Source organism: Oncorhynchus keta, chromosome 15 (genome assembly GCF_023373465.1).
Source record: "Oncorhynchus keta strain PuntledgeMale-10-30-2019 chromosome 15, Oket_V2, whole genome shotgun sequence".
NCBI classification, from domain to species: Eukaryota; Metazoa; Chordata; class Actinopteri; order Salmoniformes; family Salmonidae; genus Oncorhynchus; species Oncorhynchus keta.
Window position 1 is genome coordinate 44055521 of NC_068435.1, and position 16720 is coordinate 44072240.

The following is a 16720-nucleotide window of genomic DNA, read 5'->3' on the forward strand; positions in this document are numbered from 1 at the left end:
ACGCAACAACACCACACCTCAACTATCAACGACATGCTGGCATCAGGTACGCACCAACACCACACCTCAACCATCAACAACATGCTGGCATCAGGTACGCACCAACACCACACCTCAACCATCAACAACATGCTGGCATCAGGTACGCACCAACACCACACCTCAACCATCAACGACATGCTGGCATCAGGTACGCACCAACACCACACCTCAACCATCAACGACATGCTGGCATCAGGTACGCACCAACACCACACCTCAACCATCAACGACATGCTGGCATCAGGTACGCACCAACACCACACCTCAACCATCAACGACATGCTGGCATCAGGTACGCACCAACACCGCACCTCAACTATCAACGACATGCTGGCATCAGGTACGCACCAATACCACACCCTCAACCATCAACGACATGCTGGCATCAGGTACGCACCAATACCACACCTCAACCATCAACGACATGCTGGCATCAGGTACGCACCAACACCACACCTCAACCATCGACATCCTGGCATCAGGTACCACCAACACCGCACCTCAACTATCAACGACATGCTGGCATCAGGTACGCACCAACACCACACCTCAACCATCAACGACATGCTGGCATCAGGTACGCACCAACGCCACACCTCAACCATCAACGACATGCTGGCATCAGGTACGCACCAACACCACACCGCAACCATCAACGACATGCTGGCATCAGGTACGCACCAATACCACACCTCAACCATCAACGACATGCTGGCATCAGGTACGCACCAACACCGCACCTCAACTATCAACAACATGCTGGCATCAGGTATGCACCAACACCGCACCTCAACTATCAACGACATGCTGGCATCAGGTACGCACCAACATCACACCTCAACCATCAACGACATGCTGGCATCAGGTACGCACTAACAGCACACCTCAACCATCAACGACATGCTGGCATCAGGTACGCACTAACAGCACACCTCAACCATCAACGACATGCTGGCATCAGGTATCTACACCTACACCAACACCACACCTCAACCATCAACGACATGCTGGCATCAGGTACGCACCAACGCCAACACCGCACCTCAACTATCAACGACATGCTGGCATCAGGTACGCGCCAACACCACACCTCAACCATCAACGACATGCTGGCATCAGGTACGCACCAACGCCACACCTCAACCATCAACGACATGCTGGCATCAGGTACGCACCAACACCACACCGCAACCATCAACGACATGCTGGCATCAGGTACGCACCAACACCACACCTCAACCATCAACGACATGCTGGCATCAGGTACGCACTAACAGCACACCTCAACTATCAACAACATGCTGGCATCAGGTACGCACCAACACCACACCTCAACCATCAACGACATGCTGGCATCAGGTACGCACCAACACCAACACCACACCTCAACCATCAACGACATGCTGGCATCAGGTACGCACCAACGCCAACACCACACCTCAACCATCAACGACATGCTGGCATCAGGTACGCACCAACACCACATCTCAACCATCAACGACATGCTGGCATCAGGTACGCACCAACACCACACCTCAACCATCAACGACATGCTGGCATCAGGTATCTACACCTACACCAATACCACACCTCAACTATCAACGACATGCTGGCATCAGGTATGCACCAACACCACACCTCAACCATCAACAACATGCTGGCATCAGGTACGCACCAATACCACACCTCAACCATCAACGACATGCTGGCATCAGGTACGCACCAACACCACACCTCAACCATCAACAACATGCTGGCATCAGGTACGCACCAACACCACATCTCAACCATCAACGACATGCTGGCATCAGGTACGCACCAACACCACACCTCAACTATCAACAACATGCTGGCATCAGGTATCTACACCTACACCAATACCACACCTCAACTATCAACGACATGCTGGCATCAGGTATGCACCAACACCACACCTCAACCATCAACAACATGCTGGCATCAGGTACGCACCAACACCACACCTCAACCATCAACGACATGCTGGCATCAGGTACGCACCAACACCACACCTCAACTATCAACAACATGCTGGCATCAGGTACGCACCAACACCACACCTCAACCATCAACGACATGCTGGCATCAGGTACGCACCAACATCACACCTCAACCATCAACGACATGCTGGCATCAGGTACGCACCAACACCACACCTCAACCATCAACGACATGCTGGCATCAGGTACGCACCAACACCACACCTCAACCATCAACAACATGCTGGCATCAGGTACGCACCAACGCCAACACCACACCTCAACCATCAACGACATGCTGGCATCAGGTACGCACCAACGCCAACACCACACCTCAACCATCAACGACATGCTGGCATCAGGTACGCACCAACACCACATCTCAGCCATCAACAACATGCTGGCATCAGGTACGCACCAACACCACACCTCAACCATCAACGACATGCTGGCATCAGGTACGCACCAACACCACACCTCAACCATCAACGACATGCTGGCATCAGGTACGCACCAACACCAACACCACACCTCAACTATCAACGACATGCTGGCATCAGGTACGCAACAACACCACACCTCAACTATCAACGACATGCTGGCATCAGGTACGCACCAACACCACACCTCAACCATCAACAACATGCTGGCATCAGGTACGCACCAACACCACACCTCAACCATCAACAACATGCTGGCATCAGGTACGCACCAACACCACACCTCAACCATCAACGACATGCTGGCATCAGGTACGCACCAACACCACACCTCAACCATCAACAACATGCTGGCATCAGGTACGCACCAACACCACACCTCAACCATCAACGACATGCTGGCATCAGGTACGCACCAACACCACACCTCAACCATCAACGACATGCTGGCATCAGGTACGCACCAACACCGCACCTCAACTATCAACGACATGCTGGCATCAGGTACGCACCAATACCACACCTCAACCATCAACGACATGCTGGCATCAGGTACGCACCAATACCACACCTCAACCATCAACGACATGCTGGCATCAGGTACGCACCAACACCACACCTCAACCATCGACATCCTGGCATCAGGTACGCACCAACACCGCACCTCAACTATCAACGACATGCTGGCATCAGGTACGCGCCAAAACCACACCTCAACCATCAACGACATGCTGGCATCAGGTACGCACCAACGCCACACCTCAACCATCAACGACATGCTGGCATCAGGTACGCACCAACACCACACCGCAACCATCAACGACATGCTGGCATCAGGTACGCACCAATACCACACCTCAACCATCAACGACATGCTGGCATCAGGTACGCACCAACACCGCACCTCAACTATCAACGACATGCTGGCATCAGGTATGCACCAACACCGCACCTCAACTATCAACGACATGCTGGCATCAGGTACGCACCAACATCACACCTCAACCATCAACGACATGCTGGCATCAGGTACGCACTAACAGCACACCTCAACCATCAACGACATGCTGGCATCAGGTACGCACTAACAGCACACCTCAACCATCAACGACATGCTGGCATCAGGTATCTACACCTACACCAACACCACACCTCAACCATCAACGACATGCTGGCATCAGGTCCGCACCAACACCACACCTCAACCATCAACTAAATGCTGGCATCAGGTACGCACCTACACCAACACCACACCTCAACCATAAACAACATGCTGGCATCAGGTACGCACCAACACCACACCTCAACCATCAACGACATGCTGGCATCAGGTACGCACCAACACCACACCTCAACTATCAACAACATGCTGGCATCAGGTACGCACCAACACCACACCTCAACCATAAACAACATGCTGGCATCAGGTACGCACCAACACCACACCTCAACCATCAACGACATGCTGGCATCAGGTACGCACCTACACCACACTTCAACCATCAACGACATGCTGGCATCAGGTACGCACCTACACCACACCTCAACTATCAACAACATGCTGGCATCAGGTACGCACCAACACCACACCTCAACCATCAACAACATGATGGCATCAGGTACGCACCAACACCACACCTCAACCATCAACGACATGCTGGCATCAGGTACGCACCAACACCACACCTCAACCATCAACGACATGCTGGCATCAGGTACGCACCAACACCACACCTCAACCATCAACAACATGCTGGCATCAGGTACGCACCAACACCACACTTCAACCATCAACAACATGCTGGCATCAGGTACGCACCAACACCACACCTCAACCATCAACAACATGCTGGCATCAGGTACGCACCAACACCACACCTCAACCATCAACGACATGCTGGCATCAGGTACGCACCAACACCACACTTCAACCATCAACAACATGATGGCATCAGGTACGCACCAACACCACACCTCAACCATCAACAACATGCTGGCATCAGGTACGCACCAACACCACACCTCAACCATCAACAACATGCTGGCATCAGGTACGCACCAACACCACACCTCAACCATCAACAACATGCTGGCATCAGGTACGCACCAACACCACACCTCAACCATCAACGACATGCTGGCATCAGGTACGCACCAACACCAACACCACACCTCAACTATCAACGACATGCTGGCATCAGGTACGCACCAACACCACACCTCAACTATCAACAACATGCTGGCATCAGGTACGCACCAACACCACACCTCAACCATCAACAACATGCTGGCATCAGGTATGCACCAACACCACACCTCAACCATCAACAACATGCTGGCATCAGGTACGCACCAACACCACACCTCAACCATCAACGACATGCTGGCATCAGGTACGCACCAACACCACACCTCAACTATCAACAACATGCTGGCATCAGGTACGCACCAACACCACACCTCAACCATCAACGACATGCTGGCATCAGGTACGCACCAACACCAACACCACACCTCAACCATCAACGACATGCTGGCATCAGGTACGCACCAACACCACACCTCAACCATCAACGACATGCTGGCATCAGGTACGCACTAACACCACACCTCAACCATCAACTACATGCTGGCATCAGGTACGCACCAACACCACACCTCAACCATCAACAACATGCTGGCATCAGGTATGCACCAACACCACACCTCAACCATCAACGACATGCTGGCATCAGGTACGCACTAACACCACACCTCAACCATCAACTACATGCTGGCATCAGGTACGCACCAACACCACACCTCAACCATCAACGACATGCTGGCATCAGGTACGCACTAACACCACACCTCAACCATCAACAACATGCTGGCATCAGGTACGCACCAACACCACACCTCAACCATCAACGACATGCTGGCATCAGGTACGCACTAACACCACACCTCAACCATCAACTACATGCTGGCATCAGGTACGCACCAACACCACACCTCAACCATCAACGACATGCTGGCATCAGGTACGCACTAACACCACACCTCAACCATCAACAACATGCTGGCATCAGGTACGCACCAACACCACACCTCAACCATCAACGACATGCTGGCATCAGGTACGCACTAACACCACACCTCAACCATCAACTACATGCTGGCATCAGGTACGCACTAACACCACACCTCAACCATCAACGACATGCTGGCATCAGGTACGCACCAACATCACACCTCAACCATCAACGACATGCTGGCATCAGGTACGCACCAACACCACACCTCAACTATCAACGACATGCTGGCATCAGGTACGCACCAACACCACACCTCAACCATCAACAACATGCTGGCATCAGGTATGCACCTACACCAACACCACACCTCAACCATCAACGACATGCTGGCATCAGGTACGCACCAACACCACACCTCAACCATCAACGACATGCTGGCATCAGGTACGCACCAACACCACACCTCAACCATCAACGACATGCTGGCATCAGGTACGCACCAACACCACACCTCAACCATCAACGACATGCTGGCATCAGGTACGCACCAACACCACACCTCAACCATCAACGACATGCGGGCATCAGGTACGCACCAACACCACACCTCAACCATCAACGACATGCGGGCATCATGTGCCCTGTCTCCTAGGGGACATCCCAAACCTGATCTGTAAGGAAGTAGTGGACATGATCGTGAGGCATCCCCTAGCTAGTGTGTTAGTATTCTAGTGTGTGCCCTATCTCCTAGGGGACATCCCAGACCTGTTCAGTGAGGAGGAAGTGGATATGGTCGTGACGTCCATCCGTATGGAGCTAAGAGGACTGGGCCTGATTGACAACAGAGACAACTGCTGGGCCTTCTTCATCGAGAGGATACGGAGGCAGCTCAAGGTCTGTCTACTGGGCTCAATGAGATCAATCAATTAAATTCAGCTCTATAACAGGAAATGTAATATATGTGGAAGGTGGAAACTGTGTGCTATGTTTACAACAAAGTATGCACAATTTATTTCCTGAAGAGGGAAATGTCAAGTGACAAATAGTTGATTTGTCTCTCTCCTCTTTCCTCCCCCTCTGTTCTCCTTCCCTCCACCTCGCTACAGGTGGTCCTGTGTTTTTCCCCCGTAGGGTTCACCCTGCGTACCCGTGCTCGTAAGTTCCCGGCCCTGGTCAACTGTACGGCCATAGACTGGTTCCACTCCTGGCCTCAGCTGGCCCTTCAGTCTGTCAGCACCACCTTCATAGAGAAGATACCTGATCTGGAGGTTAACACCAGTCCGACGACACATCACAGTCACATAGACAGTGGATGATATATATTTGTTTGCATCTCCATGTTTTGTCTCTAACCTCTCTAGCCGGATGTCCGTGAGTCCATCAGTGAGTTTATCTCCTACGCCCATACCAGCGTTAACGAGGTGAGAGGCTGAGAAATCATGTATCTTTACAACAGAAAGGACAGATCATTTGAATATAATACTGAAAGTACTTTATTGTCTGAATGTGTTCCAGGTGAGTGTGAAGTACCAGCAGAACGAGAAGCACTTCAACTACACCACTCCCAAGAGCTTCCTAGAGTTTATGAAGCTGTACGGTAACCTACTGGGGACAAAACGCAGAGAGCTCACTCAGAAGATGGAGAGACTGGAGAACGGCCTGCAGAAACTACAGACCACGGCCTCACAGGTCAGTCAGACTCATAGCCCCCCCCCCCCTCCCACACACACACACAGGAACACACTTCGCCTCTTCCCTCTCTCTCTCTCTCTCTCTCTCTCTCGCTCTCCGAGCCATCTCTCTACCGACCCTCCATCCATATCTATTTCCCCCTTCTCAGGTGGAGGATCTTAAGGCTAAGTTAGCAGTCCAGGAAGTAGAGCTGTGGCAGAGGAACACAGACACAGAGGCTCTCATCTCTAAGATCGGCCAGCAGACAGACAAACTCAACCAGGAGAGGGCGGTGGCAGACGCGGAGGAACAGAGGGTAAGAGTGAGCACGTGAGCCTTGATCAGTTTCAAGGAATCCTCAGAAATCGGAATGGTGTTGGTAGTAATTATTAGGTAATTATCATTTTGTTGTGCCATTTCTAAGTTGAAATGTGCAATGTATAAGTGTTTAGTGTGTGGTGCTGTGTGTTGTTGTCCTTTAGGTAGGAACCATCCAGGCTGAGGTGACCACACAGCAACAGCAGAGTGAAGAGGACCTGGCGAAAGCTGAACCTGCCTTACAGGCAGCTGACGCAGCCCTCAACACACTCAACAGGGTAACACACAGCTCTACAGGCAGCTAACGCAGCCCTCAACACACTCAACAGGGTAACACACAGCTCTACAGGCAGCTGACGCAGCCCTCAACACACTCAACAGGGTAACACACAGCTCTACAGGCAGCTGACGCAGCCCTCAACACACTCAACAGGGTAACACACAGCCTTACAGGCAGCTGACGCAGCCCTCAACACACTCAACAGGGTAACACACAGCTCAAGGCAGCACACTCAACACACTCAACAGGGTAACACACAGCTCTACAGGCAGCTGACGCAGCCCTCAACACACTCAACATGGTAACACAGCTCTACAGGCAGCTGACACAGCCCTCAACACACTCAACAGGGTAACACACAGCCTTACAGGCAGCTGAGCTGAGGCAGCACACTCAACAACAGGGTAACACACAGCCTTACAGGCAGCTGACGCAGCCCTCAACACACTCAACAGGATAACACACAGCTCTACAGGCAGCTGACGCAGCCCTCAACACACTCAACAGGGTAACACACAGCTCTACAGGCAGCTGACGCAGCCCTCAACACACTCAACAGGGTAACACACAGCCTTACAGGCAGCTGACGCAGCCCTCAACACACTCAACAGGGTAACACACAGCCTTACAGGCAGCTGACGCAGCCCTCAACACACTCAACAGGGTAACACACAGCCTTACAGGCAGCTGACGCAGCCCTCAACACACTCAACAGGGTAACACACAGCTCTACAGGCAGCTGACGCAGCCCTCAACACACTCAACAGGGTAACACACAGCTCTACAGGCAGCTGACGCAGCCCTCAACACACTCAACAGGGTAACACACAGCCTTACAGGCAGCTGACGCAGCCCTCAACAGGGTAACACACAGCCTTACAGGCAGCTGACGCAGCCTTCAACACACTCAACACACTGTTTGAAAAGACTGCCTGAAATTTCAGCCTGTTGTGGTGGAAGGGAGTATTGGCCTGCCTGGTGACATCACCAGGTAACTGAGTTAGTAGACCAATAAGAAAGAGAATTCCTAACCTCTATTCCAATAGCGGCTCATTTTAATTTTTCCCCTCCCCAGTTATACCACTCCCTGACAGTCCTAGCAAAGTTCTTGCTTGAGAAATTGCTCTTTGCTAATAAGCATTTTTTTTTACCATTTTAATGTAAAACAATAGCAATAAGGTACATAATTGCTACCCGTTAAAAAACTAAAAGCTTAATAAAGAGCAGTCATACTAGCAAGAGCAGTTTGCAGGTTCCTTATTTTTTTCTCATGTTATTTCATTGTTACCATTCACCTGCAACAAAGATAGCTCAGATGTGCAAGTGCCTTTTGAATTTGACTTAATTGCTACCCAGAAATGATTTGATATGGAGATATATTGGTCCAATGTATTAATACAGGACGTTTTGTTTTTATATCATGCGATTCCTAATAATGTGTCCTCCCTCTAGCTGAACCTGACAGAGTTGAAGACGTTCCCTAACCCCCCGGCCATAGTGACTAACGTGTCTGCTGCTGTCATGGTGCTACTGGCTCCTCATGGTAAATTACCCAAAGACCGCAGCTGGAAGGCAGCGAAAGTAGTCATGAGCAAGGTCAGTCTTGGTGTGTCTTGTCTGTGTGACAAAGTGTGTAAGGAGCATATATCCCATAGGTGACAGTTTGTCTGTCTGGCCGTCCGTGTGTCTGTGTCACTTTGTGTTAACGGCAGTGTTTCAGATGGTTCCAGCGTGCTTCAGCGTGCTTCAGCGTGTTTCAGCGTGTGTACGCCCATGTGTGTGTCTATGCCCAGGTGGATGACTTCCTACAGGCGTTGGTGAACTTTGACAAGGAACACATCCCGGAATCGACAGTGAGGTGCGTGAGAGATGAGTACCTCAGTGACCCAGAGTTTAACCCTGAGTTTGTCAGACTCAAATCATCCGCCGCCGCCGGTCTCTGTGCCTGGGTCCTCAACATCATACGCTTCCACGAGGTACACTCCACGCAGTAATACACAATACTGTATACACCCCACACAGTAATACACAATACTGTATACACCCCACACAGTAATACACAATACTGTATACACCCCACACAGTAATACACAATACTGTATACACCCCACACAGTAATACACAATACTGTATACACCCCACACAGTAATACACAATACTGTATACACCCCACACAGTAATACACAATACTGTATACACCCCACACAGTAATACACAATACTGTATACACCCCACACAGTAATACACAATACTGTATACACCCCACACAGTAACACACAATACTGTATACACCCCACACAGTAACACACAATACTGTATACACCCCAAACAGTAATACACAATACTGTATACACCCCACACAGTAATACACAAGACTGTATACACCCTACACAGTAACACATAATACTGTATACACCCCAAACAGTAATACACAATGCTGCATACAACCCACACAGTGATACACAATGCTGTTTACACCCAACACACACTAATACACAATACTGTATACACCCTACACACACTAATTCACAATACTGTATACACCCTACACACACTAATACACAATACTGTATACAACCCACACACACTAATACACAATACTGTATACACCCTACACAAACGAAATACACAATGCTGTATACACCCTAAACACACTAATATACAATACTGTATACACCCCACACACTAATAAACAATACTGTATACACCCCACACACACTAATACACAATACTGTATACACCCCACACACTAATACACAATGCTGTATAAACCCCACAAACTAATACACAATGCTGTATACACCCACACACTAATACACAATACTGTATACACCCACACACACAAATACACAATACTGTATACACCCCACAAACTAATACACAATGCTGTATACACTACACACACACTAATACACAATACTGTATACACTCCACACACACTAATACACAATACTGTATACACCCACACACTAATACACAATGCTGTATACACTCCACACACACTAATACACAATGCTGTATACACCCACACACACTAATACACAATGCTGTATACACCCTACCCCACTAATAAACAATACTGTATACACCCCACACACACTAATACACAATACTGTATACACCCCACACACTAATACACAATGCTGTATATACCCTACACACACTAATACACAATGCTGTATACACCCACACACACTAATACACAATACTGTATACACCCACACACACTAATACACAATACTGTATACACCCACAGACACCAATACACAATGCTGTATACACCCACACACACTAATACACAATACTGTATACACCCCACACACACTAATACACAATGCTGTATACACTCCACACACACTAATACACAATGCTGTATACACCCCACACACACTAATACACAATGCTGTATACACCCCACACACACTAATACACAATGCTGTATACACCCACACACACTAATACACAATGCTGTATACACCCCACACACACTAATACACAATACTGTATACACTCCACACACACTAATACACAATACTGTATACACCCCACACACACTAATACACAATGCTGTATACACTCCACACACACTAATACACAATACTGTATACACTCCACACACACTAATACACAATACTGTATACACCCCACACACACTAATACACAATGCTGTATACACCCCACACACACTAATACACAATGCTGTATACACCCCACACAGTAATACACAATACTGTATACACCCCACACACTAACACATAATACTGTATACACCCCAAACAGTAATACACAATGCTGCATACAACCCACACAGTGATACACAATGCTGTATACACCCCACACACACTAATACACAATACTGTATACACCCCACACACACTAATACACAATGCTGTATACACCCTACACACACTAATACACAATACTGTATACACCCCACACACACTAATACACAATGCTGTATACACCCTACACACACTAATACACAATGCTGTATACACCCCACACACACTAATACACAATACTGTATACACCCTACACAAACGAAATACACAATGATGTATACACCCTAAACACACTAATATACAATACTGTATACACCCCACACACTAATAAACAATACTGTATACACCCCACACACACTAATACACAATACTGTATACACCCCACACACTAATACACAATGCTGTATAAACCCCACAAACTAATACACAATGCTGTATACACTACACACACACTAATACACAATACTGTATACACTCCACACACACGAACACACAATACTGTATACACCCCACAAACTAATACACAATACTGTATACACCCCACAAACTAATACACAATACTGTATACACTCCACACACACTAATACACAATACTGTATACACTCCACACACACTAATACACAATGCTGTATACACCCTACCCCCAAGTAATAAACAATACTGTATACACCCTACACACACTAATACACAATACTGTATACACCCTACACACACTAATACACAATGCTGTATACACCCTACACACACTAATACACAATGCTGTATACACTCCACACACACTAATACACAATACTGTATACACTCCACACACACTAATACACAATACTGTATACACCCCACACACACCAATACACAATGCTGTATACACTCCACACACACTAATACACAATGCTGTATACACCCCACACACACTAATACACAATGCTGTATACACCCCACACACACTAATACACAATGCTGTATACACTCCACACACACTAATACACAATGCTGTATACACCCCACACACACTAATACACAATACTGTATACACCCCACACACACTAATACACAATACTGTATACACCCCACACACACTAATACACAATGCTGTATACACTCCACACACACTAATACACAATGCTGTATACACCCTACACACACTAATACACAATACTGTATAGACTCCACAGACACCAATACACAATGCTGTATACACCCTACACACACTAATACACAATACTGTATACACAGTAATACACAATACTGTATACACTCCACACACACTAATACACAATGCTGTATACACCGTACACACACTAATACACAATGCTGTATACACCCCACACACTAATACACAATACTGTATACACTCCACACACACTAATACACAATGCTGTATACACCCACACACACTAATACACAATACTGTATACACCCCACACACACTAATACACAATACTGTATACACCCTACACACACTAATACACAATACTGTATACACCCCACACACTAATACACAATACTGTATACAACCCACACACACTAATACACAATACTGTATACACCCCACACACACTAATACACAATACTGTATACACCCCACACAGTAATACACAATGCTGTATACACTCCACACACACTAACACACAATACTGTATACAACCCACACACACTAATACACAATACTGTATACACCCTACACACACTAATACACAATACTGTATACAACCCACACACTAATACACAATGCTGTATACACCCCACACACTAATACACAATGCTGTATACACCCCACACACACTAATACACAATGCTGTATACACCCCACACACTAATACACAATACTGTATACACTCCACACACACTAATACACAATGCTGTATACAACCCACACACACTAATACACAATACTGTATACACCCCACACAGTAATACACAATGCTGTATACACTCCACACACACTAATACACAATGCTGTATACAACCCACACACACTAATACACAATGCTGTATACACCCACACACACTAATACACAATGCTGTATACACCCCACACAGTAATACACAATGCTGTATACACCCCACACACTAATACACAATACTGTATACACCCCACACAGTAATACACAATGCTGTATACACCCCACACACACTAATACACAATGCTGTATACACCCCACACACACTAATACACAATACTGTATACAACCCACACACACTAATACACAATACTGTATACACCCCACACAGTAATACACAATGCTGTATACACCCACACACACTAATACACAATGCTGTATACACCCTACACACACTAATACACAATGCTGTATACACCCCACACACTAATACACAATACTGTATACACTCCACACACACTAATACACAATGCTGTATACAACCCACACACACTAATACACAATGCTGTATACAACCCACACACACTAATACACAATACTGTATACACCCCACACAGTAATACACAATACTGTATACACCCCACACACACTAATACACAATGCTGTATACACTACACACAGTAATACACAATGCTGTATACACCCCACACACTAATACACAATACTGTATACACTCCACACACACTAATACACAATGCTGTATACAACCCACACAATGCTGTATACACTAATACACAATGCTGTATACAACCCACACACACTAATACACAATACTGTATACACCCCACACAGTAATACACAATGCTGTATTCACCCCACACACACTAATACACAATGCTGTATACACTACACACACTAATACACAATGCTGTATACACTCCACACACACTAATACACAATACTGTATACACCCCACACAGTAATACACAATGCTGTATTCACCCCACACACTAATACACAATACTGTATACACCCCACACAGTAATACACAATACTGTATTCACCCCACACACACTAATACACAATACCGTATACACTCCACACAGTAATACACAATACTGTATACACCCCACACACTAATACACAATACTGTATACACTCCACACAGTAATACACAATGCTGTATACACTACACACACTAATACACAATGCTGTATACACTACACACACACTAATACACAATGCTGTATACATTCCACACACACTAATACACAATACTGTATACACTCCACAACACTAATACACAATACTGTATACACTCCACACAGTAATACACAATGCTGTATACACCTACACACACCAATACACAATGCTGTATACACTCCACACACACTAATACACAATGCTGTATACACTACACACACCAATACACAATGCTGTATACACTCCACACACTAATGCACAATGCTGTATACACTCCACACACACAATACACAATACTGTATACACTCCACACAGTAATACACAATGCTGTATACACTCACACACACTAATACACAATGCTGTATACACCTGTATACACACACAAATACACAATGCTGTATACACTCCACACACTCTAATACACAATACTGTATACACTCACACACTAATTCACAATGCTGTATACACTCCACACACTAATATACAATGCTGTATACACTGCAGTAATACACAATACTGTATACAACCCACACGCACTAATACACAATGCTGTATACACCCCACACGCACTAATACACAATGCTGTATACACCCCACACACACTAATACACAATGCTGTATACACCCCACACACTAATACACAATGCTGTATACACTCCACACACACTAACACACAATACTGTATACACACCACACACACTAATACACAATATTGTATACACCCCACACACTAATACACTGTACTGTATACACCCCACACACACTAATACACCATACTATATACACCACACATACTCTAATACACCATACTCTGTATAGATGCACACACACAACCTGAACACGAACATTTGAAGTCAGAAGTTTACATACACCTTAACCAAAAAAAAAAAAAAAAGTAAAAATCCCCTATCTTGGGTCAGTTAGGATCACCAGTTTTATTTTAAGAATGTGAGAATAAGAGTAGAATAATAGTAGAGAGAATGATTTATTTCAGCTTTTATTTATTTCATCACATTCCCAGTGGGTCAGAAGTTTACATACACTCAATTAATATTTGGTAGCATTGCCTTTAAATTGTTTAACTTGGGTCAAACGTTTTGGGTAGCCTTCCACAAGCTTCCCACAATAAGTTACTCCTGACAGAGCTGGTGTAACTGAGTCAGGTTTGTAGGCCTCCTTGCTTGCACAAGCTTTTTCAGTTCTGCCCACAAATGTTCTCTAGGATTGAGGTCAGGGCTTTGTGATGGCCACTCCAATACCTTGATTTTGTTGTCCTTAAGTCATTTTGCCACAACTTTGGAAGTATGCTTGGGGTCATTGTCCATTTGGAAGACCCATTTGCGACCAAGCTTTAACTTCCTGACTGATGTCTTGAGATGTTGATTCAATATATCCACATAATTTTCTTTCCTCATGGTGCCATCTATTTTGTGAAGTGCACCAGTCCCTCCTGCAGCAAAAAAAAACCCACAACATGATGCTGCCACCCCAGTGCTTCACGGTTGGGATGGTGTTCTTCGGCTTGCAAGCCTCCCCCTTTTTCCTCCAAACATAACGATGGTCATTATGGTCAAACCATTCTATTTTTGTTTCATCAGACCAGAGGACATTTCTCCAAAAACTACAGTCTTTGTCCCCATGTGCAGTTGCAAACCGTAGTCTGACTTTTTATGGCGGTTTTGGAGTAGTGGCTTCTTCCTTGCTGAGTGGCCTTTCAGGTTATGTCAATATAGGACTTGTTTAACTGTGGAAATACATACTTTTGTACCTGTTTCCTCCAGCATCTTCACAAGGTCCTTTGCTGTTGTTCTGGGATTGATTTGCATTTACTACGTTCACCTCTAGGAGACAGAACACGTGTCCTTCCTTAGCGGTCTGCAGGCTGCGTGGTCCCATGGTGTTTATACTTGCGTACTATTGTTTGTACAGATGAAAGTGGTACCTTCAGTCATTTGGAAATTGCTCCCAAGGATGAACCAGAGTTGTGGAGGTCTACAATTTTTTTTCTGAGGTCTTGGCTGGTTTCTTTTGATTTTCCCATGATGTCAATCAAAGAGGCACTGAGTTTGAAGGTAGGCCTTGAAATACATCCACAGGTACGCCTCCAATTGACCTAAATGATGTCAATT

The 16720-nt window shown here is 46.3% G+C and overlaps 1 protein-coding gene across 14 annotated transcripts in view; it reads left to right on the forward strand.

Annotated features, from left to right (window-relative positions):
* The window catches only part of dnah9l (dynein, axonemal, heavy polypeptide 9 like), a 155518-nt gene that overhangs the window by 61449 nt on the left and 77349 nt on the right, over nucleotides 1–16720 (forward strand). For 4 of the 14 annotated variants that reach the window (XM_052464211.1, XM_052464210.1, XM_052464209.1 and 1 more), the window contains exons 59-66: nucleotides 6248–6390; nucleotides 6603–6764; nucleotides 6858–6917; nucleotides 7012–7185; nucleotides 7337–7483; nucleotides 7650–7763; nucleotides 9218–9361; nucleotides 9559–9741. In XM_052464211.1, the coding sequence (XP_052320171.1) occupies nucleotides 6248–6390; nucleotides 6603–6764; nucleotides 6858–6917; nucleotides 7012–7185; nucleotides 7337–7483; nucleotides 7650–7763; nucleotides 9218–9361; nucleotides 9559–9741 (1127 nt within the window). The other 10 variants (XM_052464216.1, XM_052464217.1, XM_052464212.1 and 7 more) reach the window with 10 other exon arrangements.